Source organism: Ranitomeya imitator, chromosome 5 (assembly GCF_032444005.1).
Source record: "Ranitomeya imitator isolate aRanImi1 chromosome 5, aRanImi1.pri, whole genome shotgun sequence".
Taxonomy (NCBI): Eukaryota; Metazoa; Chordata; class Amphibia; order Anura; family Dendrobatidae; genus Ranitomeya; species Ranitomeya imitator.
The window spans coordinates 497,106,303-497,133,476 of record NC_091286.1 but is presented as its reverse complement, the minus strand read 5'-3'; the positions used below and the strand labels follow the sequence as shown (position 1 = coordinate 497,133,476).

The 27,174-nt window shown below is 43.2% G+C and overlaps 2 protein-coding genes across 2 annotated transcripts in view; one reads left to right on the top strand and one right to left on the bottom strand.

The window, feature by feature from the left end:
• GFM1 (G elongation factor mitochondrial 1) overlaps positions 1–27,174 on the top strand; it is a 49,935-nt gene extending 22,761 nt beyond the window's left edge. The window contains exons 11-18 of the mRNA XM_069727432.1: positions 4,207–4,263; positions 6,273–6,410; positions 6,520–6,602; positions 15,981–16,143; positions 19,789–19,933; positions 24,016–24,176; positions 25,444–25,497; positions 26,643–27,174. Coding sequence (XP_069583533.1) covers positions 4,207–4,263; positions 6,273–6,410; positions 6,520–6,602; positions 15,981–16,143; positions 19,789–19,933; positions 24,016–24,176; positions 25,444–25,497; positions 26,643–26,774 — 933 coding nt within the window. The 3' untranslated portion in view covers positions 26,775–27,174. The remainder of the gene's footprint in view (positions 1–4,206; positions 4,264–6,272; positions 6,411–6,519; positions 6,603–15,980; positions 16,144–19,788; positions 19,934–24,015; positions 24,177–25,443; positions 25,498–26,642) is intronic.
• On the bottom strand, positions 6,476–15,630 carry LOC138638264 (latexin-like). The gene is made up of 6 exons (XM_069727434.1): positions 15,364–15,630; positions 15,219–15,281; positions 13,439–13,613; positions 13,227–13,363; positions 11,377–11,439; positions 6,476–6,764 (listed from the first exon to the last, which is right to left on the bottom strand). The coding sequence occupies exons 1-6, from the start codon at positions 15,532–15,534 to the stop codon at positions 6,657–6,659; spliced, it is 717 nt and encodes a 238-aa protein (XP_069583535.1). The 5' UTR covers positions 15,535–15,630; the 3' UTR covers positions 6,476–6,656.

Below are 27,174 nucleotides of genomic sequence, written 5' to 3'. Positions count from 1 at the left end.
GTGATTTATATGCTGGAATGTCCATGTAAGCTATGGTATATAGGGGAAACGACCTGTGAATTAAAGGTACGCATTAATAACCACAGACACTCAATAAGGAAAAAACGAGTAGACCTCCCAGTCTCAAAACACTTCACAGAGTTGGGACATACTGAAAAAGATCTCAAATTTAGGATCATAGATAAAGTCCCCATACAAAGGAGAGGGGGAGATAGAGTGGGCCTCCTAAAAAAACAAGAATTAAAGTGGATATATATGTTGGACACCCTAAAACCGAAGGGGTTAAATGTAGAATTTAAAATTCACCCGAACATGTACTAGCCCCCGTAATATGCACCTAGGAATTAGATATATGGAGATCTCTAGTGTTGGAGGATTGTATACAGATGAACTGCATAAGTTTGATATGGAGCTCCAATTTTAACATTATTTTATTTTGTATTATTTTAGTGATTCCTTCACATCGAAGAATTTACAAGTATTCCTTGGCCTGCCAATGGGTGAAATATAACCACATGGAGGAGAAAAAAACAGAAAAAAGAGGAATAAATTAAACAAGGATTTATTATATATTGTCTATATTTAATTATAATATATTCATTTACCCCTGTGCATTATCAGTCACGGTTGTCGGCCAATCACTTTACCTCAGTGGTAAAAATAAAGCATATTCAATAGAAAACGGTAGTATATGGGAGTTTAATTTAGTGAATAGGATGGTTGGCAACAAGAAATCACTTATGTGGACTCCCCTAAGGATGACAATATGGCCGTTAAGGGCTGTGTGTCAAAAGGGGTGGAACATGGACAAATGGAGGGGCCTGAAGAGGGTCTTATCCGTGGTGTCAGAGTGAAAAGAAATGCCATACAACCAATATTCGCCAATATAGAACAGAATATAACAAATATATAAATGAAGCACTCATATGGACCCCCATAGGGAGGCAATATGGCCTGGAAGGGCTATGTGCCTAATGGGAGGGACATGGACAAAGGGATGTAACCTGAATAAGGTGCCATCTATTATGTCTGAGTGTGAAAATATGTTTTTCAGAGACTACCTAGGAATAGAATATAGCTGTAGATGCATCTTATACCTAAATACATGCACCTCGATATAGAAATCACAGGTTACTAGCTGTCGGACATAGAGAATTGAACCATGCCACATCCAAGATGGCGCTTCGGCACTGATATGTGGCTAGTGCGCAGGCGCTAAGAGAAACTCACTGGGGAAGGTTTGGGATTGGCCGACAGCGTGTGACACAGGGGAATGACGCTGTGACATGCGCAGTAGAGAAGAGAGGACGCCGAGAATGGCAGACGCAGTATCCTCCATGTGGTTTTCAACTCCTGTATGGCGGGGTAAGGAATGTAAACAAACATAGGACATATTATGAGAGAGATGGTTATTAATAAGAAATATGGATGAAATGAGTATAATAACAGTGAAGATGTTGGAATCTAGTAGCACTTTAGCACCATGCACTTTAGGAGATATGGATTGCACATATGAGATTATTTACACGAATCGTGATCTATGTATGTATACATGTTTTTATGCTTAATTATCAATGAAATATGCAAATGTATGTAGATTATACCTATATAAGCACTATTGTTAATGACACTCACTGCTTGAAAAAGGCTCAGTGTGAGCCGAAACGTCGCACAGAGATGTGGGTTCAATAAAAGACACCTTTTTTTACCTTCATGAAGACTTGGAGTGCTGCCTTCATTTGTTGATTTTTGTATTTATGTGGGCAGATGAGTGGACCAATCTGCCCAGAAGGCCTGGCACCCACCGGTGAGCATTGTGCTGTTCCAATTTTTTATGGTTTCTATATATATATGTATATATATGTATATATATGTATATATATATATGTATATATATGTATATATATATACCGTATATATATATATATATATATATATATACCGTATATATATATATATACCGTATATATATATATATATATATATACCGTATATATATATATATATATACCGTATATATATATATATATATATATATACCGTATATATATATATATATACCGTATATATATATATATATATACCGTATATATATATATATATATATATACCGTATATATATATATATATACCGTATATATATATATATACCGTATATATATATATATACCGTATATATATATATATACCGTGTATATATATATACCGTGTATATATATATACCGTATATATGTATATATACCGTATATATGTATATATACCGTATATATGTATATATACCGTATATATACCGTATATATACCGTATATATACCGTATATATGTATATATACCGTATATATGTATATATACCGTATATATGTATATATACCGTATATATATATATATATATACCGTATATATATATATATATACCGTATATATATATATACCGTATATATATATATACCGTATATATATATACCGTATATATATATATATATATATATATATATATATATATATATATATATATATATATATATACATATACCTACATATACCAAGCGGTATCCGCCCCCAAAGGTCTCCGTTTCCTTACTCAGGGTCGGTATGCCCCACTTTAATAAGGGGGGCTTCCTGGACCTTGGTGACGTATTACAGACTTATGTCTGGGTCCCTTTAAATACGGCTTTAATTATAGTAGGTCCAATACCCCTCCACAGAAAGAGAGAATTTGAGTCCAAGAAGAGGTTTCACATGTACCCATTCAGATGGAGACGTTTATTCTCAGCGAGGTAGGTCAAGCGTAGGACCTGGTATAAGAGAGATGCCGTAAAGTGGCTACGAGGTACACATAAATATGGCCATTTTTATGCGCTAAAAGCTCTCATTTTTCATATTTCTAGTGCAGTAATGCAGTTCAAATTTCGTGTTTTCAAGTTTGCATGTTTTGGCGCTGCAGTGTGCTGCCCTTTTTACTTAACTATATACGAGTTGGCGACTCTGGGTTCAGCACCTGTTCACACTCAGTCTATGTTTGGATGTGCAGGTCAGGTTTTTGAAATGTATCCTTTAAATACGGCGGCACATCGAGTATGTTCCCGAGTAGAGAAGACTATTCTTATACATATGACCGTGTATGGAGCAGTTTAATCTTGTACATAATTTTTATTTATTTTATTTTTTTTATATATATTTTTTGTGTTTTTCATATTCTGTACAGCAATTCCTGAGTAATGCAGAGTTCGGGATTACTAGGATCGCTACTGTATTTTTTATATTGCTATTGCAATAGTTATGTGGTTCTGTCCTCCGTGTGGGCAAAGCCGCCCCTATGGCGCCATGGTCCTCGGAAGGCTCTGAGCAGCTGCAGGGCAGAGCATTGTGGGTCCCTGACTGATGTCACGGACATGTGCAGTAGGCACTTGGGAACGCCGTGATCATGGCTGCCATTACTGAGCTGTGTATGTAAGTGTACTTGGATTATAATATCGTTAGTAAGGACACCTGATTTGTTTTTAATAACAATTGGCCATTAAGCTATTTTTTATTATTTTCACGCAGTATGTTATTCATAATACCCGTCAATAGCTGTGGTTTGATGGGCTGAGTAACTTGCACAATTGCACTGCTACACTGATGATGCACAATAACACTGTTTAATACTATTGACTTTATTATATTTAATGATTTTCTAATGAGATATGTATGTGTTGGATATAAAATGTGGTCTCACTCTTGTATTCATTGCTTGACAAAGGATAACACATCCGAAACGTTGCCACGCCGTTCAGGCATTAAAGTCCACTTTTTCTCAATTATTTTGTGCTGCTTGCAAAAACGTTACAACATGGACCCAATGCGATGGAGATGTGTACGGGATGAGACTGTGTTCTTACAGCACTCGATAATTTTCTATGAGATCACGATCACTTGGAGTGACAATGGCTGACATGCCTAATCGTCATACACATGACCTTGCTGACATTCTGATTTCCAACATCTCCCTATTCCCTAGCTGCCTCTGACCGATAGGTCACTGAAACCTAAGTGGCCTGCCGGAGACAGGAGGGAGATCGTGGTTGGATAACGCAGTCAGTGTCTGCTTGCATCAATGTAGGGGACCTGCCATATGGTTTAATAGTATGTCATATGTCAGGAAAGGGTTAAAGAATGTATTTGTATCAGATTAATAGTTAATGTTTTGTATCAATTGTGATTACAGGAATCCATCCATGTGCCGGACCCCGTCATTTCTGTAGCAATAAAGCCTAATGACAAGGTAGAATGCCATTTATGTCATGTTTTTATTTTAATTTTTTTTATAATCTGTTATTTAAAGGTAATTTGTCTTATTGGAAAATGTTATTTACTTGTAGATATGAGGTTAATCTGCAGGTAAAGAGCATTACAATACTGCCCGGCCACCTTACTGAAAGTGCAGTTTGTATTTAAACAAAAAAAAAAAAAAAGTTATTTGCTCCTGGGATTCCCCACCTGTCAGCCATGGCGGTGTGCATGGAGCGGCTACAGTCGCACCCTGGCACTTTTACAAGCTTGCTTTGCACAGATGCGCTGCACTGCGAGCTGTCAATCAAAATGCTGTGGCGCCCTTATAGCCACCTCTCACAGAATAGTGAGCGGTGACTGTAACTGCTCCGTGCACACCCCAATTATTAAAAAATGTCTGCTTCCTGGGGAAACACGTTTATTTTCTTCTGACAGCCTCCCTTTCAGTAAGGTGGCCTGCAGCGCTCTAACAATATTTACTGGCAGATTAACCCTACTTCTGCAGGTAAAAAGCGTTTTCTGATGTCGGGTTCCCTTTAATTGTAAGCATCAACATTTTATGCTACATGTTAGTGCTGCTGAAACGTCAATTCTCTAATAGTATTATTGATGTCACAATGATATTTTTTTAGCAATTATGTGCAAGTTATGAGCCCGACAAGTTTGATATGTAAAATACCTCCTAATTTCCAAGTTGGGTTGTCTGTTGGGCTTTGTGCACACAGTGTTTTACATTAGCAATTGTAAGCTAAAACCCAAAGTGGATCAAACAGAAAAAAAAATATAATTGAAAGATTCACACTTCTGTGCTTTGGAGCCAATCCTAGTTTTGGTGAATTAGTGTGAGCTTGGTAAACTGGTCACATCATTGAATAGAGGCTGCGGAGCTGACCAATGTTGTTTTTATAATTTAACTTCTCTCTGTTGCAGAGATATTAGTACAGTTTAGGGCATTGCCAGATCAGAAACTTGCTTTAAGCAATTGTGGGGGGGGTGTTCTTCTTTTCCGTGTGTGTTGCTGCCTGCTTATGATTGGTGAGATTTATGCAGGAGAAAAAGTACACGCCCCCCCAAACGTACATTTGTTTCATGGTAACTTTTTCAAAATGGAGTACAAAGCTTAGTGTCCTTCTACTTCTGACATCAATCTGAAGGGGAAAGCATCCATGTTTTCCTTGAGTGGCACATCGCACATTTTATACTGTATCAAGGTGCACTTTGGGAGGAAAGCACACACTGGGCTGTCTGTAGACAAGGGAGTGGAAGTTGTCCTGGACTTTGAATCAGTGTAGAGAGAGTGGTTAATCCATGGCAAGGGAGGGTGTGAATTAGGCCGGGATCACACATGCGAGAAACACGTCCGTGTCTCGCATGTGAAATCCAAGCTCTGGTGCCGGCACTCCAGAGCGCAGCGTGCGGCCGCATAGCAACACATGGAGCCGCACGCTCTGCTCCACAGTGCTGGCGCCAGAGCTTGGATTTCACATGCGAGACACGGACGTGTTTCTCGCATGTGATTCCGGCCTTACACAGAGCACAGTACTCTCTTTTCAAGAAGCTGCCGCGAAACGCGCATCAGGGGTCTTTCTCTCGGTCTTGTGCAATATACAGGCACTATGGGTAAGGTAAGCACTTTATTTAGTCTTGGATTGATTTACTTAGTCCATTTGTGAGGCAGGATATGGGGGTGACTATACGGTACCAGTGTGGTCTGATGTGTATTTAACCCTCCATTATTGTAAACTTGTTTGGGTTACAAATATACCTGCTCCTAGGACTAAATATAATGAAATTAGTTTAATATTTAGATTACTGCTCCATTTTTCTTTTTTTGGTGGGATTTCATTCAGCTCTGCAGCCACTATTCCATGATGTGGTCAGTTTAACATGCCCAAACTGGTGAAAGGTCCTCTTTAAGCATTTAGTCTTGGTTGATCTTGCTCTTTTCCCACTTATATCAAGAAAACGTTCTATATATTTACTGTACTTCTTTCCTACCAGAATGATATTGACAAGTTTTCTAAAGGTATCAATCGATTTACACGAGAAGACCCAACCTTCAGAGTTCACTATGAGACGGAGAGCAAAGAGACCATTGTGTCTGGGATGGGAGAATTGCACCTGGAGATTTATGCTCAGGTAATAGACGGCAGAACAATGCATCAGCATCTCGTCTAGACAGGTGCTAGTAAAATAACACGTGATTGGGAAAAATGTTTATTTGTAAACCCTCTTTTCTTTTATTTAGAGATTGGAGCGGGAATATGACTGTCCTTGTACCATGGGAAAACCAAAAGTTGCCTTCAGGGAGACTGTTGCAAAATCTGTTCCGTGAGTATTTTCTGGAATATTACTTGTTCTTGATGCCTTCTGTGCTCATGAACGTCAGGCGCTGTTCTCATCTGGATTGGTATCTGGCATGCGTTGTTGTTTTTTGATTCTTAACCCTTCTGTTGGGTCCCATACGCTTTCTATCAACCACGGCTCCATTTCCTGCAATTCAGAGCATTATCAGAACATTGTATTATATTCTTAATCCTTTTAGTACATATTGTGTTGGCCTTTGCTGGAAAATGTTGTGAATCCTATTGTGAAAATAGGGCCTGTAGGTGAGATCAGAAGATCCTAAAGGGAGTGTGTCAGCAGTTTTACCCCGGAAAGAAATGTTAATCCTTCTTGTGCTGTGATCACAAGTTCCTATAAGGGAATACCTTAATGTGCTCTGCCCTGATTCTCGCCATGCCATGCTATAACCTGGTGTCCAGTCCAAAGACCACTTGAGCTGTCACTGACGGTTTGGTAACGTTGAGTGCAGAGAGCCCGGGACACTGTACATGAGGGGGCCATGTTTGGAGCACGATCATGTGTGCCCGTAGTGAGGAAGCTGCCATTGTCCAGACCTCAGACATCTTATTTTTTCCAGTTCAGGATAGAATATACTCACTTGTACTTTATGTTTGTTCATAGATGTTTTTACAGTTTCAATCCAAGTTACTCAACCCCCACTGCAAATAAGTTTATTCGCAAATTTTTCAAACTTTCTGCTGTTTGCAATGAACCAATGGAACAGGAACAATTTTCATAGCTCAACACAACTAATATAACAAGTGTTTTCTCCAAATGTAATACCACATGCTACTCTTACTGACTACAGCGGTCTCAGAATTGGGCCAGGTGCTCACCACTGTATTTTCCATCCGAGTGTCATCCGACAAAACAGTGGATCGCACTCGGACCGATGTTCTTCCATGGGGTCTTGCACAAGTCTGATTGTTTTCCTCGGACCATCATGTCCAAATTTGATCAGATTATCGGGTCGCACTTGACCATACATGTCAATGAGTATGTGGAAAGCATTGGACTGCACGTGACTTTTTAAATGGATAGTTAAATAAATTGAAATATTTTTTTAATAGGAAATTTTGGCTACTTGTTTCTTATGGACACAATTTTTCAACCTGTTCATGACACACATCTTTAGTACTTATAGAGCACCATTTGGCTTTTAAGGCTAGGTTCACATCGCATTAAATCGGATGCGCTAATGCACAAAATCGTTTTGCTACAATTGCGCTAACGCATGGTACCATTGCATCGGCATGCGTTGACAATTGAGGTCTATGCACAGCGAACGCGTCCATTCACTGTGTGTAAGACCTAAACTACCCGAAAACGCGGTAAACCGCGTTCGACGGTATGTCACAAAGTAACGCATCATCGCTAACGCATGCTGATTTTGACATGCGTTCGTATGCGTTACGATAATGTAAGTCTATGAGCGCATTAACGGATCCGTTACATAGCGTTAGTGCCGCTAAGTACCAGATCCGTTAAACGGATCGCCCTAACGCAATGTGAACCTACTCTAAGACGTGCTGCAAACATGATGCATAGCCAGACCCCACGTTTTGGCAATGTTCCTGAGGAATTTAGCCTATTCCTCATGGCAATGGCCTCCTACATCACCGTGCTTCACTCCCTGATGGTTTGTTTTCAGAACAAAATCCACAACCTTCTGCAGCATATTTGTGATTGAGCACATTGGAACCAACTTTTCTAGTGCTTTTGGCTCGGGCTGCAATGTTGGAGCCCTTCAGCATTTAGTATCGGCCCTTAGGGCTCATGCAGACGTTTGTGGATCTCCGTCTAGTCACGGACAGCAATGCATGCACTGGCGGCAGGCCTTCCGACCAGTGTATGACCAGCTCTTATATCTCTATGAGGTTGTCTTACTCCGGTCAGGAGTCCTGCGGCCAGTCCGTCCATTGCTGTCGGTGCGGAGACCGATTTGCACAGACATTTCAATGCACCTAACTTTGCAAACTGAAACCTCAGTGCCTGCAGCCACAAAATCCTTCTGCAGGTCCTCTGCGCTCACGGGACGGTTATTGATCACTGCCATCTTCATGCACCTTGTAGTTGTCAGGACACGTCCTCTTCCTGTGACATCCAGGTGGTCCTTCCCTGTGAACTCTGCCTCCACTCGTGTCTCTAGGAACATTCAATACCTTTTACATCTTTTTATGTCCTTCTCTTTGTGCAAGGCAATGATCTCTTCTCTAAACTTTTTGAAGCACTCTTTTGACAACCCAAGAATGTTAGTGAATTGAAGGCCTATGAGAAATGGGCTAATGTTCCTCAGGAGCGCTGACGTCTGGCTCTGCATCACATTGGCAGCAGGTCATAACAGCCAAAGCTGCTCTCCTGTGCACTAAACAATTCGGATACTGCACAAGTCATTAAGTGACATTTTGTGTTGCAACTGGAGAAACCACTTGTTAGATTCGTTTTGTGAGCTACTTAAATTTGTTTTTATTCACACACTGACCGAGAGGAATAATCTCTGGTTAGGAAGAGACCTATGCTTTAGATGTTAAAACTGTGTAACTTTTATTTGAAAATCTATATATTTAAAATTTACTATAAAAATGACTACACCCATGATAACCAGGCTAAAGCTCCAGTGCCAATGTAAACTAAGTCCTGTGTTATAGCCTCAAACTGATTGTAATCAGAAGTTACCATAAATGTGGTTTTCAGCATATAAATTGAATGTTGGCACTCATGGTTTAAATGCACATTTACATACAGCTAGTAATCAGTATGGAGGAAAAGGGTCTGGATGTATTGTAGCTACACCCCGATGCTGCCGTTTCGCCACGCTTCTTCAGGGGGGTCGTTAACAAAGAAAGTGAATGGTGATCTATAAATACTGACAAATGACCAATATGATGCTTATGTTAATAAACCAGGCTACCCAGGGTATTGTCGGCGCATGAACTGCCTGCTGGCTTTTCGTTGGTCGAATAGTAACTTGCAGTTCCTGTATGTTGGAACGCAAGCGTGGTACACATACTGCCCCTAGTGCTCAGGACTGGAAGTCACAGAGAGCCACAGGTAGCGCATGCGCACAACCCTGGATGGTGATGTTAATAGCAGGGGTTATTGGTCACAGTGTCGAGGGATGTTTAAAAGGGGCAGAACTGATTTGGCTTCGTGTCCAATATAAATGGGATTAAAATATGTAGTAATATGCAATATCGAGGGCCATGACATATTGATACTGGATAAAAGAGGTGTAAATAAGAGTGAAAGTACCGTATATGTCGAGAAGATATGAAAAAGTGAAAATGTTATTGAGTGAATGAATAAATTGGTGAATAAATAAGTGGGGAAACAGGTGAGCAAATATGTATAGTATAAGTCTGTAATAAAAGGTACCTTAGTAGAGAGAGAAAATGAATATTACAAAAATGTAAGACTATAATAAGACTGTGATGGACATGGATGTTGAAAATAGTGATTAATGTGCAGATAATGTGAAAAAAATTGTTTTGGTTCTGTTTATTGCAAACAGACAGAAATTTGTAACTTTTGCAATTACCCTAATTTATGGTGGGGGTTGAGAAATTTGCAGCTGTAACTACCATATTGAGTGAGGGTAAGTTCACACTGGGTGTTTTTTTTTAGCTTTTTTTTTTTCTGCAGCAGAACCTGATCTCTTGGCAGGAAAAGAGTAGGTATTCCTTGTTTTTTCTTGAGTTTTTTTGCATTCAGCAAAATCTGATACCTGTGTTTTTTGTTGCATTTTTGGTGCGTTTTTTCACTATCATTTATTTCAATGGGTGAAAAACTCTGAAAAAACACTGAAAGAAGTGACATTCTCCATTGTGCAAAAAAACATGCAAAGCACAAAATACTGATGTCAAAAAAGCCAAGCGGTGAGCATGATATTTCTGAAATCTCATAGACTTTGCTGGTACTGTAAAATACAGCTGAAAATTTGCATTAAAAAAAACACTGCAAAATCACCTAGTGTGAACTTAGCCTAAAGGTACCGTCACACTTAGCGACGCTGCAGCGATACCGACAACGATCCGGATCGCTGCAGCGTCGCTGTTTGGTCGCTGGAGAGCTGTCACACAGACCGCTCTCCAGTGACCAACGATCCCGAGGTCCCCGGTAACCAGGGTAAACATCGGGTAACTAAGCGCAGGGCCGCGCTTAGTAACCCGATGTTTACCCTGGTTACCATCCTAAAAGTAAAAAAACAACCGCTACATACTTACCTACCGCTGTCTGTCCCCGGCGCTGGGCTTCTCTGGTCTGGCTGTGAGCGCCGGGCAGCCGGAAAGCAGAGCGGTGACGTCACCGCTCTGCTTTCCGGCCGCTGTGCTCACAGCCAGACCAGAGAAGCAGAGCGCCGAGGACAGACAGCGGTAGGTAAGTATGTAGCGGTTGTTTTTTTTACTTTAACGATGGTAACCAGGGTAAACATCGGGTTACTAAGCGCGGCCCTGCGCTTAGTTACCCGATGTTTACCCTGGTTACCAGCGAAGACATCGCTGAATCGGTGTCACACACGCCGATTCAGCGATGTCTACGGGGAGTCCAGCGACCAAATAAAGTTCTGGACTTTCTTCCCCGACCAGCGACAGCACAGCAGGGGCCTGATCGCTGCTGCCTGTCACACTGGACGATATCGCTAGCCAGGACGCTGCAACGTCACGGATCGCTAGCGATATCGTCTAGTGTGACGGTACCTTAACTTGTGTGATTGATTATCTGCAGATTATCCCCGTTGTTGGTTCCTGTTCACACTTACCTGTGTCACCATCTGGTGGATCAGCACTTCGTAATGGAATTCTAGGGCAGCATCGTCCCTTTTCTGTAGAGATTAATCATCATGTTAGAGCTATGTTGTCCTAAATATCTAAATCACCAGCCCATGATATGGGACACTGTGATGGTCACTAATCTGGGATCATGTCTATATTCCCACTGCTTGCCGTTGGCTGTAGGAGAGTGCAATGTGAGCAGGACTTCTAGCATCTTGTGTACGTACTATGTGCACACGCTGGCGGACCTCATGGTACCAGCGGAGGTTAGCAGGGTGACGCCATTACTGCAGTCTGGCAATCTTGCAGCTCACAACTTGGGGCAGTGAATGTGGCTTTCAAGTGTAGATTCTTTTAGGTTACAGCACAGTCACAAGTGTAAAGACAGCGCTACCGGGACAGATTTTGGCCCCCAGGCGCTTTCTGCACTGGGCCACGAGTAATAAATAACTATGTTACATATTATGGGGTAATTCACATTTTGCAGATATTCATTGGTGATAGTAGGGTGGGAGCCCGGAAGTGTCTGGGTGGGCTCCACTATGCTATATGCATAACTTCTGCAGAAGTAAATGGGGGTTACAGAAACCGCAAACTACACAGCGTCTTTGATGGAAACCTGGCAAAGTCCTAAATCATGGAATAAAGTCCGGGCCTGCAGAGTTCAGAGACCAGGGCTCATTCAATGTATGTCCCTCGTGTCCACAGATATTCTATGGATTATGGTAAATGGTCTCTGTCACCGCCATAGTCCGTATTAAAGGGACTATACAGTGCTGGTGTGCTTATCCTATAAGAATCACACTAGCACTGTACCCGTTACTGGTACTGTGTCTGCGAGCAATACTATTAGTCGTTTTGCATCTTTTTTCCCTTTTGCACCGCTTGGCTTCTATAGCCCCTGTGTTTCACGATTCTGGCTGCAAAATGAATGATCTAAGAATCTGTCAGTGATCTTGTTCTGATACGAGAGCTTATAACTCTTTTGTCTGCCTTTTTCTGATCATTTCTCAGCTGGTTTATGACCACAAAGTTCAGCTCAACTCTAACCTGGACTATAGTTACCAGTCCACACAGAGAAGCTCTCGAAGACACAGGAGAAAAGTGTTACCATCTCCCCATCAGAATGTGCTCACTGATGGATTTTTAGTTAACTCACCCTGTAGCCAGCAATAGACAGTGCCACACAGACACTATAGAAGGCAAATGGTGCAAAATTAATGAAAGTCAATTGCAAAGTACATGCTTTTTTAAGTAATCAATAATGCCCCCTGTGACAGGATCGCTGGCGCCGTGTGTGAGGGGAGGTATGTATCACCAAGATTGCTCCCTTCCGTGATCTAAAACCCACAAGTTTCTCTCCAGCATGATATGTGCTGAAGGGGTTAAACCAGTCATTACAAGGGTCTGGGTTTTTGGTGAGTAGGTGAGAAATGGTCAGGAGGACTTCTCAACATATCTCCTCCTCAGTGGTGTGGTTGGCAGAGTTAAATGTCCAGCTAGTGTTTTGTTTTTCTGTCTGGAAGAAGGAAGGAAGGAAGCCTCCGGGCTGATGCTCCAGTGGGAGTCCCAGTGTGTTGTCCCAGAGGGCTGGAGCCATACTGTGAAGGATGGTGTATGGACTTCATATTTTCATTTGTGTTATTACTTTGCTATGTGGTTTATGAAGCAGTAAACCCCCCAGAGACTTTCATATAAAGTGTTCCTGTGTCTGACCCGGGGAGCAGCGGAGTGAGCCGACCTGCCACACCCCGAACATGTCCATATCCCAAACTGAAATACAGAGGTCCTCTCCATTGCTGCAAAATAAAATATGCTCTTTATTTGTTGGACTTACCACCTCCGTAACCTTGTTAATGACAACCATACTGTATAATGTTTCTTCTGTGGAGTTTTGCCACTTGACAAAAGCACAAGAAGCCAGTGCCAGGTGCCGGATGGGCTCCATATCGGGTTCTATGTTGCCAAAGCTATCTGCAATATGAAATAATGAGGATACGTCAGCGGCCTGCCTTATCTGTTATATATGCAGTAATATGCTCAGGTTACCTGGGATGTCTACTGCTACCAGTGGCTCCGAGTGGCTCCGTATCCTGCTGTAGAACGTGTTGTCTTTGGCAGCGGTGTAGTTGGGCGGCTCAGGCTGCAGTCTGTACGTCACATCAGGGGCAGTTTGCTTATTTGTGTAGTACAGGACCTCAGCAGTGCATTTTATGGCTCCTTCCTGAGGAGAAAGTGACCATTTACCGTATATTGATTTGTATATATTCTATACTGCTCTTGGTGCAGCCTTTCCCACAGACTGCACAGCTTTCCTGGCTGCTGATGGAGGAGTCTGTAACCAGACCTGTTCATCAGCTTCCTCCAATCAAAGATAAAATGGCCAACACCTGTAATTGATAATTAAACTGTACTTTTGCGGGCCTGAAACCAATTTTGAATATGATAACACTTATAGGGAACCTGTCAGCAGGATTTTGCTGAATAAACTACAGACAGTGTCAGGTCGGCGCCGTTATACTGATTAAAATGATACCTTGGTTGATGAAATCCGTCTTGTGGTTGTTGTTTAATTTGTACTTGTAATTTTCAGGTAATGAGATTCTGGTGCTCCGGGCAGCCTGTGGATCCTCCTATTTTACATACTGCATAAAATATGGTAAAAAAATCACATTCATCAGGCAGGCGGCTGCTCTGTAGCATCATAAGGTGGATAATATTCATGTATTCATTTTATTTAGCGAGAGTTTTGTTGGAAAAAAAAACCTTTTTGCACAGTAGCATCTATTGGAACGTGACAGATGCTACTGCGCAGGTGCGACCATCGGCACCATTTCGAGTAAGATAATTGTTTTGTTGAGGAAAAAAAATCTTAAAGAAAATGTCGGCCGCACCTGTGCAGTTATATCTGTCACGTTCCAATAGCTACTACTGCGCAGCTGGCGCCATTTTGCTAGAGAAAAAAACATGAGGCTCCATCAAGATGGCGCCGGCGGCACCTGCTCAGTAGCATTGTTCCGATAGATGTAACTGTGCAGGTGCCATCAGCGCCATCTTGATGGAGCCTCATTTTTTTTTTTCTCTATCAAAATGGTGGCTGCGCAGTAGCATCTATTGGAACGATGATTATTTTTTTTTCCCAACCAAACTATTATGTCTAAATAAAATGAATACATGCATATTATCCACCTTATGATGCTACAGAGCAGCCGCCTGCCTAATTAATGATTTTTTTTTAAAGCATTTTCTATGCATTATGTAAAACGGGGCAAGTCAGTGAGGGATCAGTGGCCCCTCATAAGCCCATACACATGAATACCTAATCAGAGCCCCACATGAAGACCCCCACAGGCCGCCCGGAGCACGGGCAGATCATTTACTGAAAATAAAGATTAAACAACCACAAGACCGGTTTCATCTACCAAGGTATCATTGTAATCAGTATAACGGCGCCGACCTGACACTGTCCGTAGGTTACTGTGTACAATCCTGCTGACAGGTTCCCTTTAAGCATGTGAAATCAGACCTCATCAAGCAGGATTTCTTATGTTACGCCTCCAGCACAATTACTATGCCTTTTAACAAACCTGAATTCCCGTGATAGTCTGTGTCCGACATGTCCTGTCATCTAGTGCTCTACCCACCACAGCTGCCAGACATCTACACGTTTGCTAAAGTCATGAGTTTGAGAAATCCCTATTAGGCTGGTGTAGGGAATGATGTGGTGACCGCAGGCGATCAGAGATGGTGGCGCACACATAGTGCCGTAGATAATGAACACTGTGTTAACCATTTGTGGGTCGGTTCCATTAGGTTGATAAGTGCTCACCTTATTCAGGGCATCTTGTATACTGAATTTCAGGTAATATTTATTTCCCAACCCTGGAATTGCCTGTTTAAAAAAAGAATATATCCTTTTATTTTTCCTTTCTCCATATGTTCCCAAACTTCTGTCCCGATTTTGTCCGTCTTACCTCCCTGCTGGCCGTTTTCACATTCTGAGGATCATAAAGCCGGTTTGGGCCCCCTAGTTTGTAGTTAATGTGGCTCATAACAACCCCTACTGCTCTGGAGGTCGGGTAATGGGAGGGATTAAGCTTTTCCATGATTCGTCTTCCCTGGTTCCCACACAGGACCCAATGCATCGATGTCTGCCCTGTACAGGAGAATGTAAGACTCCAGAAGAGCAGCCGTATAGGAACAAGCTGAGACCAGGAAGCTGCGGCCTGTCCCCACAGGAAGGGAGGGCCGCACTCTGAACGCCTGCCAGTGACTGGAGAGACAAGTTTACCTCACATCTCTGCTTACACAGCAGATTAGAGCACATGAAGGCTTTCTCATGACCTCTCCAGTGATTGCAGTCAGAGGTGCAGCCATTATACACAGTGCTGTACATAGGAGATAAGCTTCGTATTAAACCTGTTCATGAATGGAGCTTTCTCCATAGACCACTAGTACAGAAGAGCTAGATTTGTGCAGCCAATGAGCCAGCAAAGAATCATGAATGATTTCAGCTCTGAAGTTGCGAATTCAGCTGTAATATAGTAGGGAGTGCTTTGTAAATTTGTGACACATTGTTCTACATTTTCAGGTTTGATTTCACTCATAAGAAGCAGTCTGGTGGGGCTGGCCAGTACGGTAAAGTCATTGGCTATATCGAGCCGCTGGAAGCTGAAAATTACACAAAGGTGGAATTTGAAGACAGGACTGTAGGAACAAATGTCCCCAAACAGTTTGTTCCTGCTGTGGAGCAGGTGAGTGACTGACCCAGAGCTTGGATACTACAATTGCTCCATGGGTATCGGAAATGAGCCTACATTTGTACAATGTTCAGGTGTGTATTATACCTAGCTGCGGGATGTAATCCGTCTTTTCAGACTCTTTTTAGTTTGGTTGACGTGGCCATAGGCTTGTTCAGCTGAATATATCTAAGGTTTATGGGCATCGTTGGGGAATTGGGAGACAATGAAGGGATTTGCTGATGTGAAAATCGGAGGAATATCGAGGCGAGCGGTGGATTAGTCGTGCAGCAGAGTTAAGGATGGACTTGAGAGATGCGAGAGTGTTAGCAGGGAGGCCACAGAGGAGGATATTGCAGTAGGTGGGAGATGATGAGGTCACGCACTAACATTTTAGTAGATTCAAGGTTGAGGAAAGGAAAAATTCTGGAAATATTTTTGAGTTGAAGGCGGCAGGAGGTGGCGAGAGCTTTGGATGAGCGCTGTTTGAAAGACAATGCAGAGTCGAGAGTTACTCAGAGGCAGCAGACTTGCGTACAGGGGAAAGTGTAATATTTATTGTGATAGATTACGTCGGAGAGTTAGGTGAGATGGAGGACAGATGGACTTCAGGTTTGTCCACATTGAGCTTTAGGAAGTGTGATGAGCAGGAGGTTATAGCTGATTGACACTTAGGAATTTTGGACATCAGAGAGGTGACTTCTGGGCTAGAGAGATAGATCGGAGTATCATCAGTGTTTAGATGGTACTGGAAGCCATGGGACTTTGATTCGTCCCCAGAGGTATAGATTGAGGAGACTAAGGGTCCCAGTACAGAGCCTTGACTGATACCAACAGAAAGAGGGTGGGATGAGGAGGGAGTGGAAGGCATTAAATGTGCGGTTTTAGAGGTATGAGAAGATCCAGGAGAGGGCAAGGTCTTTAACACCATGGGAAGACAGGATTTGTAGTAGGAATAGTGGTCAAATGTGTTGATGGTAGAGTATAAGTCTAGAAGGAGGAGTACAGAGAATTGTCTGTTAGCTTTGACAGTAAGGAAGTCCTTTTCAATGCCAAGGGCAGTTTCAATGGAGTGATGAGGACAGAAGCCGGATAGTAGTTTGTCAAAGAGAAGTGAGTTAAATGAGAGATGGGATGAAAGTTCAGCATATACATGCTGTTCAAGGCGTTATGAGGCGAACGCGAGCAGCGGCGATAGTTGAACGTAGAGGTCGGGTCGATGGATGTATTCTTTAGATAGGTATGATAGTGGAATGTTTGAAAGAAAAAGGGAAGGTAACAAAGGTTAGCCATAGGTTGAAGAGATGGGTTAGGGCTGAGATAAGCATGGTGGTGAGGTTGGGAGGAGGTAGGATGGGGTCAAGCGCACACGTGGTGAGGTGTGATATGGAGAGGAAATGAGCATCAGTCTCCATCCAGGCGCTAAGAGTAGGTTCAGACTATCAGGAATTGGCAGCGCTTTGGACGCAGCACGTGTTCGCTGAGTCCAAAGCGCTGCCGTCTATTGAATGCAGGTGAATCTGCATGTGTTCACTGACTCGCATCTCCGCAAGAGAAATAGACATGCTGCGATCTGGAGAGACACGCTGCATGTCAGTCTCCGTGGTTGAGCCGCAGGCGTCTCTGGAAACATAGTGGAGATCACATTTCTTGAAATCCCTTCCACTATGCTGTAACAGCTGGGCGCTGCACTTTGGATGCTGCGGATGTACACCGCATCCAACCCGCAGCGTTTACTGATCATCTGCACATAACATGAAAGAACGTACTCTAGAAGAATGGAACATGATGATGCAATATGTCACCAACTTGTTCATTCCATGCCTAGAAGACTTGGTGCTGTCCTTAATAACCTTGATAATCGTGAATGTCATACAAAATACTAGATGTAATTCTTTTTGATGTGGGTTGTACTCATTTTTGCATCAACCAATTTGAGTAAAGCCCATGTGTTCCTGTTTCCAATTTGAGTAAAGCTGAATATTTTGTAATCAAAGTTACATTCTAAACCTTATTTTCTTGTGTGTTAAATAATGTTGTATGAAACTGTCTTTCCAAAATTTTGCCGATCACAAAAAAAAATCTGATTTTAAAATTAATTTTTCTCTCCTTTGCTATGATCTAACGGATCAGAGAAGAGAGAAATAGGGTCTCCTGAGCCCACCCTCCCCCCCCGCTCTATTCCTCTCCCCTCCACGTCATCTTCTAGTGTGCCCACCGAGATCTGCTGGCCAGTACCCAGAAACAGGGAATTTCTCATATTGGTTCCTTTTGATCACTGTGATAACTTCCCTTCACTTAGGCCCCTTTCACACATCAGTTTTTTGCCGTCAGTCACAATCCGTTGGCTCGACGGATCCATCGCAGATTGTGAAAAACTGATGCAGTGTATTCGTTTTTCGGCGGATCCGGTGGAAAAATGGATCCGTCGCATCAGTTTTCTTCCGTTTTTTCATCCGTTTTACGACTAATCCGTTTTTTTAAAAACGCCCAATGGGAGGCTCCCAAACTTATATATACAGTGTTTCTACACCCCATCTTTGACCGGTTGTAGAGCAAGTGACATAAATGGAGGTGTGATTGTGAACATTATTAAGATCTATGTGGATTTTAGTTTTGATGTGAATCGTTTGGAAGCGATTGTTCTTGAAAAGGAGCGAGAAAGACATCGCATCATGCGTCGGTTTTAGATCCACCCAATCACTGCACTGAGAATGACACGTGGGATGTATTCTACATCGGAGCATGCTCATTATAAAAAAAAACGAAATCCATCCCCGGATTCTGTCATTTGACGGATCCGGCAACGATAGGCTTCCATTCGAGCAAACGACTGATGGGGATGGATCCGTCGCTGTCTGATTTTTTGACATGCGCAAAAAAAAACGTTACTTTGTCCATCGTCTCCGCCCGCCGGACAAACAATTTTCGACGGATCTGGCGAACGGCGGATGAAATGTGAGGCCATCCGTCGCTAATACAACTCTGAGGAAAAACTGATCAGGCGGCATCAGTTGTTGGATGATTTTTTTTTCCAAAATTCGATGGATTACGACTGATGGCAAAAAACTGATGTGTGAAAGGGGCCGACTATTTAGTGCTGATGCATCACACATAAATCTGATTACAAAAATATTTACCCACTGGTTGTAATGTAACAAAATAGGTAAAAAGCCAAGGGGGAGATACTTTCCCTATCCACTGTAGTTAAATGGGTTGTCCTCATTCAGAAAATCTCAGTCCCTGGGTGCAGCTGGTTAAAAACAGATGAATTGCACTTTACTCAACCGGGTTCAGTGTGGAGTCTGTCACTTGTAGCATGTCACTTCTGCTGTTGGCCGCCATTAGCGAGGTGTTCCCTCTACACTGGCAGAGCCGCTGAACTCGCTGATTGACTGCAGCGCTGTCAGTGTGACATCAGCTCTGAGTATTGGATTCCAGGAGCCAAGGCAGAGACTCGACACTGGCCCAGGAGATGGTGAGTAAAGAGCGTTTGTATTTTTTGTGGGTTTTTTTGGGGGGTGGTTGGAGAGTGGATTTTTCTGAAAGGGGACAACCCCATTAAATATTAGTATGGAACTCCTTTAATATAACGAAGCTGTATAATCTTTGATGCAAGCTTTTGCCATACTTATGAGGTCTGTTTTCTGTTTCTGAAAGGGTTTCCGTGAAGCCTGTGAGAAAGGCCCTCTTACTGGACACAAGATTTCCGGCATCCGTTTTGTCCTGGAAGATGGCGCTCATCACATTGTGGATTCCAATGAAATCTCCTTCATTAGGGCAGGAGAAGGAGCAATAAAGCAAGGTACTTGAGTCATGTCGCCTTACCTGGATGGGATTGTTGAAACAATAGGGATTTGTTCTTGTTTGTGTATTTGATATCACGTACTTCCAGTGACATTAACAAGACGCCTGGTTTGCTTGAGACATTAGAAGTACGTGCCTTCACTTATTAATTTGGGGCCACCTCTTATGCGCTGTACTTTTTAGGCTTCCATACCCAGCAAAAGTCCAAAAAAGATATAGACACCTGTTTGCCCAAAAAATATTTTTTGATTTAAAAAAAAAAAAACCTACAGCAATGCTATGAGGTGTCCTGCACTTATTACTTGATGACATGGACTTTTTAATGGTGAATTTTGTAAACTGTCATAACATAAAGGAGGTGCATTAAAGGGGATGTCCACTACTAGACACTCCCAGTGTTAACAATTCGGGACCCAAATAAAAAAAAAAAAAAATGGACACTTGTCTCCCGCAGCTTTCCCCAGAGCTGATGTGACATTGTTGTCACGTGTCTGCTGCAGTCAGTGAGCGGTCACTCATCAGCTGCAGCCTTTATTATTTCATCATGGTGGACGTCTGCCCTACTGGAATATTCATGGTCTGCAGCTGGAGAGATGTATTGACATCGGCATTTCATAAACCAGTACATAAATCCTAAAAAGTTTTTGGGCAAGCAAAATCTATGCCTGCAATGATCAGATGCAGATTCCCAGTTTTATGATTTTAAAGGGAGTCCGTCAGCCCCAAAATGCCTCTTAAACTAACTATACAATGACATAGGGAACATTGACCCTATAAAAAATCATATGTGCACTGTTTAGATTACCGTATATACTTGAGTATAAGCTGAGTTTTTCCAACCCCTTTTTTTGTGTTGTAAACGCCCCCCTCGGATTATGCTATGTGCACACGTTGTGGATTTTGCTGCGGATCCACAGCAGTTTTCCATGAGTTTACAGTACCACGTAAACCTATGGAAAACAGAAACCACTGTGCCCATGCTGCGGAAAAAAACGCACGGAAACGCAGATGTTTGCATTCCGCATAAAATTCACGGCAAATCCGCAGGTAAAACGCAGTGCTTTTTGCCTGCAGATTTCTCAAATCTGCTGCGGAAAAATCTGCCGACCTCAAAAATACGTGTGCACATAGCCTTATACCTGAGTGAGGTGTTCAGAAGATGGAGGGGGCGTGGCAACGGGTCACAGGAGGTAGGAGCCAGTGGCTGAAATAAACATTCACTGCACTGGCAATGGATATTCATTTCTCTGTAATAGAACGCACAGTGTCAGCCGCAGCAGCTGGTTTCTGCAGGTGCTGGGTGATCACGTGCCTTCTACTTAAGAGAAATGAATATTCTCCTCTCTCCACTCCCATTGGATATTTTAAGTAGCAGCACACGTGACCGTCCAGCGGCTGACACTGTGCGTGCTACTTAATACTCACTGACCTCCACGCACATAGTTCTGGCTTGAGAAGCAGTGAGTATTCTGGCAGCTGTGCTCTGCTTGTGAGCAGTGTATGACGTCTCTGCTATGCGCTTGTTACAAGCATAAAGCAGCTGCTGGCACCGGAACAAGCCGCTGTGAGGGAGCGCAGGAAGGTAAGTATAATGGTTTATTTTTATGTATTTTGATTGGGGGCCATGCATACGAGGATAGTGATGGGGGCCATGCATACCAGGATAGGGTTGAGAAGCCATGCATGCAAGGATAGAGGTGAGGAGCCATGCATACAAGGATAAGGATGAGGAGCCACGCATACAAGCACAGGGGTGAGGAGCCATACACGGATAGTGATGGGGGCCATGCATACCAGGATAGGGGTGAGGAGCCATGCATACAAGGATAGGGTTGAGGAGCCATGCATACCAGGATAGGAATGGGGGCCACTCATACCAGGATAGGGATGAGGAGCCATGCATACCAGGATAGGGATGAGGAGCCATGCATAAAAGGATAGGGATGAGGAGCTATGCATACCAGGATAGGGATGGGGGCCAATCATACCAGGATAGGGATGAGGAGCCATGCATACCAGGATAGGGATGAGGGGCCATACATACAAGGATGGGGATTAGCAGCCATGCATACCAGGATGGGGATGAGGAGCCATGCATACCAGGATGGGGATGAGGAGCCATGCATACCAGGATGGGGATGAGGAGCCATGCCTACAAGGATAGAGATGAGGAGCCATGCATACAAGGATAAGGATGAGGAGCTATGCATACAAGGATAGGGATGAGGAGCTATGCATACAAGGATGGGGATGGGGGCCAATCAAACCAGGATGGGGATAAGGAGCAATGCATACCAGGATAGGGATGAGGAGCCATGCATACAAGGATAGGGATGAGGAGCTATGCATACCAGGATAGGGATGAGGAGCTATGCATACCAGGATAGGGATGAGGAGCCATGCATACAAGGATAAGGATGAGGAGCTATGCATACAAGGATGGGGATGGGGGCCAATCATACCAGGATGGGGATAAGGAGCCATGCATACCAGGATAGGGATGAGGAGCCATGCATACAAGGATAGGGATGAGGAGCTATGCATACAAGGATGGGGATGGGGGCCAATCATACCAGGATGGGGATAAGGAGCCATGCATACCAGGATAGGGATGAGGAGCTATGCATACATGGATAGGGATGAGGAGCCATGCATACAAGGATAAGGATGAGGAGCTATGCATACAAGGATGGGGATGGGGGCCAATCATACCAGGATGGGGATAAGGAGCCATGCATACCAGGATGGGATGAGGGGACAATGCATACCAGGCTTATACTCGAGTTAAACAGTTTTCCCTTTTTTGTGTGTGTAAAATTAGGTGCCTTGAGTATTTACGGTAATTGTAATTGGTCTAAATTGCATTTTGAGAATGACAGACTCCCTTTAAATAAATTGGTCAGCTGAAATATTTTGCCCCCGGTTTAGATTTTGTAAATGAGTAGGAACCGGCCTACTTGGTTTGAACCTTCAGATTCAGTGCAGGCTGCTTTTGATCTGTGCCAGCACGTGAAGTCATCTCATGTTTCACTGGTGACATGCTGGTGAAGTTCCATCCCGCGGTGTCCTGACACACATGAATTATCATCACCGACTTCTAGGGCTGGCGCAGACTTCGGTGTGGCCTGCTCTGGATCCACATGGGTGACCGCAGGGGAGTATGGTGCTGAGAACTAGTAGAAGAAAAAATACCGCACACTCGAAACTGGTATGATGCAAAAAGGTATATGCCAGATTTATTCAAGAAAACAAGTCACCAATTGCCACTGTGATAATTCGTAGATAGAAACCCAACGTTTCGACCCTCCCGGGTCTTATTCATGGGGTTACTTAATTCTTTTGATACACAGACATAGGAATGGCAGTGATAGAAGGCAAGACAATGGTCCTTTTAAGGCATAACCTTATAGTGGGTCCAATAATTGCTCCTGTGGTATAGGTAGAGGGGTCCTGTTTAGGGTGAGCCGCAGCATATAAAGAAGTCCTTATAATGGGTCCAGTGAATGCTCCTGTGGCATAAATAGAGGGATCCTGCTTAGGGTGGGCCGCAGCATGTGGAGCTGTCCTGCTCTGTCCTGTGTCCGGGGGTCAGCGGCGCATCCCACGCCCAGCTGTGCTGTCCTGGATTGGTGCTGAGAACTTACATGCAGGAAGTTGCTAACTACCTGCCTGGCACCGATCTCTGCTGACTTAGTGCGGTCACTGACTGCTCCTGTCGGTGATTCTTCTGCTTCATTTGACCTCAAATCAACAGAGCAGTTTTTTCTCTTCTAGTCTGCCCTGTCGACAGGCTGTCGTGCTGATTGACAGTTGCATAGTTAGGGAGACATCAGCAGTGCCGCCCTGTTGTCAGAGTGGAAGAGAAGAAGCTGCTCTGTTGAATAAGCGTCTCCAGCAGTGTCCATTCTGAGCCGACAGATCAGCAACTACCTCTGGTGGTTCTTGGCTCCAGAGGAAAAGCCCCTTTAATAATAAATGGTCAGTTTGCATATTTTTCCATGGATTGAAACCCGATTTTAAGCTGCAGAACTCTGCGTTCTATCCCAGTATCAATTGTAACTTGCATTTTTTTTCTGGCAGCTTTGGAGCAAGCAACGGTTACCATCCTGGAACCGATAATGTCTGTGGAGGTCGTTGCACCTAATGAATTCCAAGGTCCTGTGATTGCTGGCATTAACCGTAGACATGGAGTGATTGTAGGACAAGACGGTTCTGAGGACTACTTTACACTTTATGCTAATGTAAGTAGGTTAAAGGGAATGTGCATCAAAAAATATTTTCAACAATTGAAGAAATGTAACAAAGTTGAAATAAAAATATATAAACTTTTTATTGGTATAAAATATGAAAAAAAAAAAATTAAAGGCTTTGATATTTTTCACTTTTAAACACTAGGGGGAGCAGCTGCTGAAATTTGCCATGAAAGCCTAGTGTTGCTCGTTTTACAACTGCAGTAAATGTGGGCGGGGTCTGCTCACATGTGAGTGCGACATCAACAAGGAGTTAATATTCTTGTTGTCTTTGCATCATTTTTTTTTTTTTTTCTTTTGAGTTCGGTGCACAAAACCTTTTAAAGGCATGTGCACACCTGGTGGAAATGCAGCAGATTTTTCATCAGAATTTTTGAGCAGAAAATTCACGGCATATTTGAGTACTAGCATTCTGGATGAATTCACAGACAGAGAAACAAAATCTGCAGCATAAGTGACCTGAGCTGCGAATTAACAATCTGCAGCCTGACCATTCATGCTGCGACTTCACTGTAGATTTAACCCTTTGTAGAGCAAAGCATGAAAGCTGTGCCCGCTCTGCAGCAGATCCACAACGCGAGGACATGCTTGGAACGTCCAAATCTACTAATGTAATATTTCAAAAATGGTCCCAGGATGGTGCGTAAAAAAAAAAAAAGAAGCATGCTCACCTGCCGGACCCTAGGATGGAGCTTCTTCTGACTCTGCGGATAAGACCCCTACACTCAGTTAGCACCGGTCCTGATTGGCTGCAGCAGTTACCTGATTGCCCTCCTGTCAGTAGAGGAAGCGAGGAGACTGGCAGGGGACACCGGCTGTAGGGGTGCACGATGTATTAAATGTTTCCCCCCTCCCTGTTTCATTTATTTATTTTTGAGTATCTGCATCGACATGGGCCAATTTTGTAAAAAGTCTATTCGAAGTGGACCGTCCCCTTTAGGTAATGCAGATTCATGGACCCCAGTGCTGTGCCCTAAGTTTATTCATCCGTCCTAATGATCTTGTGATCCGCTGCCTGCACATGTGGATGGGTTTGTGGAGTGTAATTCTGCGTTTGCGCAATGTCACGCCTGCAGATTCTGTATCCAGTAGATGTACGGTGTGCTGACTTTGCACAGTATTTTTTTTTTCTTTTTTACATAAATGTATGCTTTATCTTATTCCGATCTCCATCCAGGGTACAGAATCAGACTGGCTCCCATATGCATTCCAACTCTCGATGTGTTATTTTTTTTTATCCATTTTTTTTTCTCTCTAGGTTCCTCTTAATGATATGTTTGGCTATGCAAGTGAGCTCCGATCTTGTACAGAGGTACGTGTATTTAGAAGCGGGCGCCTTATTTACCTCCTTTACTCTCCATTTACACGTCTGAGTTTTGTGTACTTGTTTTGTTGTCTTTTGGGCTCTTTTCGTGGATAGATCACCAGCTATTGTAGCCATCCTAGCCTTTGGCTCCATTCACACGTCATTAGATATATCCCAGTTTGGGTTGTGGCCACCTGTGTTATAAAAGATGAACGTGTGAATTCGGCCGAACTGCTAATTCCTGCTAACTGCCTGGGAGGAATAACGTGCTGCAGGATAACGGTGGGTGCCGGCGCTGACCTCATCCTATACGCCTCACCTCATGGCTGACAGCCCTCAGCCGTCTCCCCTGACCCCCATATAGTCGCGCGTACTGGGAATGTATATTTAATGAGAAGGGATGCTGTAATGCCAGGTTTATTTCTCTGCACAGAAAAGGATTGGGGATGTTAAAATCTGAAATACTTGTTTTCCATAGTAAAGTCAGGAGACCACCACAATTATGTTGGAGGTGGATATGACATTAACCTCTTAAGGATGGGGTGATTTTTCATTTTTGCGTGTTAATGTTTTTCTCCTTCCGTAGTAACAGACTTAAAACCATTTTTTTTCCATAGACCTGGCCTTATGAGGGTTTTGTTGTGGGTCATTAGTAGCAACGGCCGACATGTTGAAAGGCTTTTAAATGCTAGTCTGACACTTTACCATGGCAGTGAAGAGGTTAAGCCGATGCAGATTACATCAGTTCTTGGCCATGTAACCCAGCTGTTGTGTAAAGAGTAGGCTCGGCTCCTTACGGTGAGGGCACTTGGCACTGTACATGGGTGATGGCCATCACCAAGGGGGTGTTAGGAGCTGTCCAGAATTAGGGGTTTATGGTGCAGCTCTCCGCCATCCATTTCTCCCGTCTCAGGTGGTGATTGATGTGTAGCGCTGCACTTTCAGTGCTATTCACTAAAATCTTTGCCATGGCCTGCACCTATAAACCTAAGATGTTACCACTGTTCTCTGCATTGAATATTTCTGATTTCCTTCCATTCGGTATGGCAATGTCCGGACTGTAAACTAGAAGCTGCAGTGTCTGTGTAGATCCACAATTCTGCGGTAAAGATGCAAGTTATCATTAGGATTGTTTTTTTCTTTTGTTTTAGGGAAAGGGTGAATACACAATGGAGTACAGCCAGTACCTGCCATGCTTGCCTAGTACCCAGGAAGAATTGGCCACCAAGTACCTGGAAGCCACAGGCCAACTTCCAGCGAACAAGGGAAAGTACAAGAGCTGACCGCCTTTCTGATGATGTTTCTCCAGCCGTCCAGTCTCCTCGCTACTCTGTGACTATTCCTCCCGAGTGTGCGTATATATATACGGACGTGGTCCTCTCTGGGAGGTGGATACAGCACACACTGGTTTTTGTAAAACCCTTCGTACATGAATTGTGGTTCTGTCACCTGTAAATCCAGAGAAACGGCTGTTATACTGCAATGATCGGTGTCCTGACACAGAAGTCATCACTTTATCCTTCCTGGATCCGACTGCTATTGAAGGTCACTGCTGGACACACGTGTGGACTGTGAGCTCCGCACTGACGGACACTTGGATTTGTACTGCAGGCTGTGATAGTAAAGGCCTATGGCTGTATGGTTCACCAGTGCTTGGTCAGGGAATAAATCATTTTATTATAA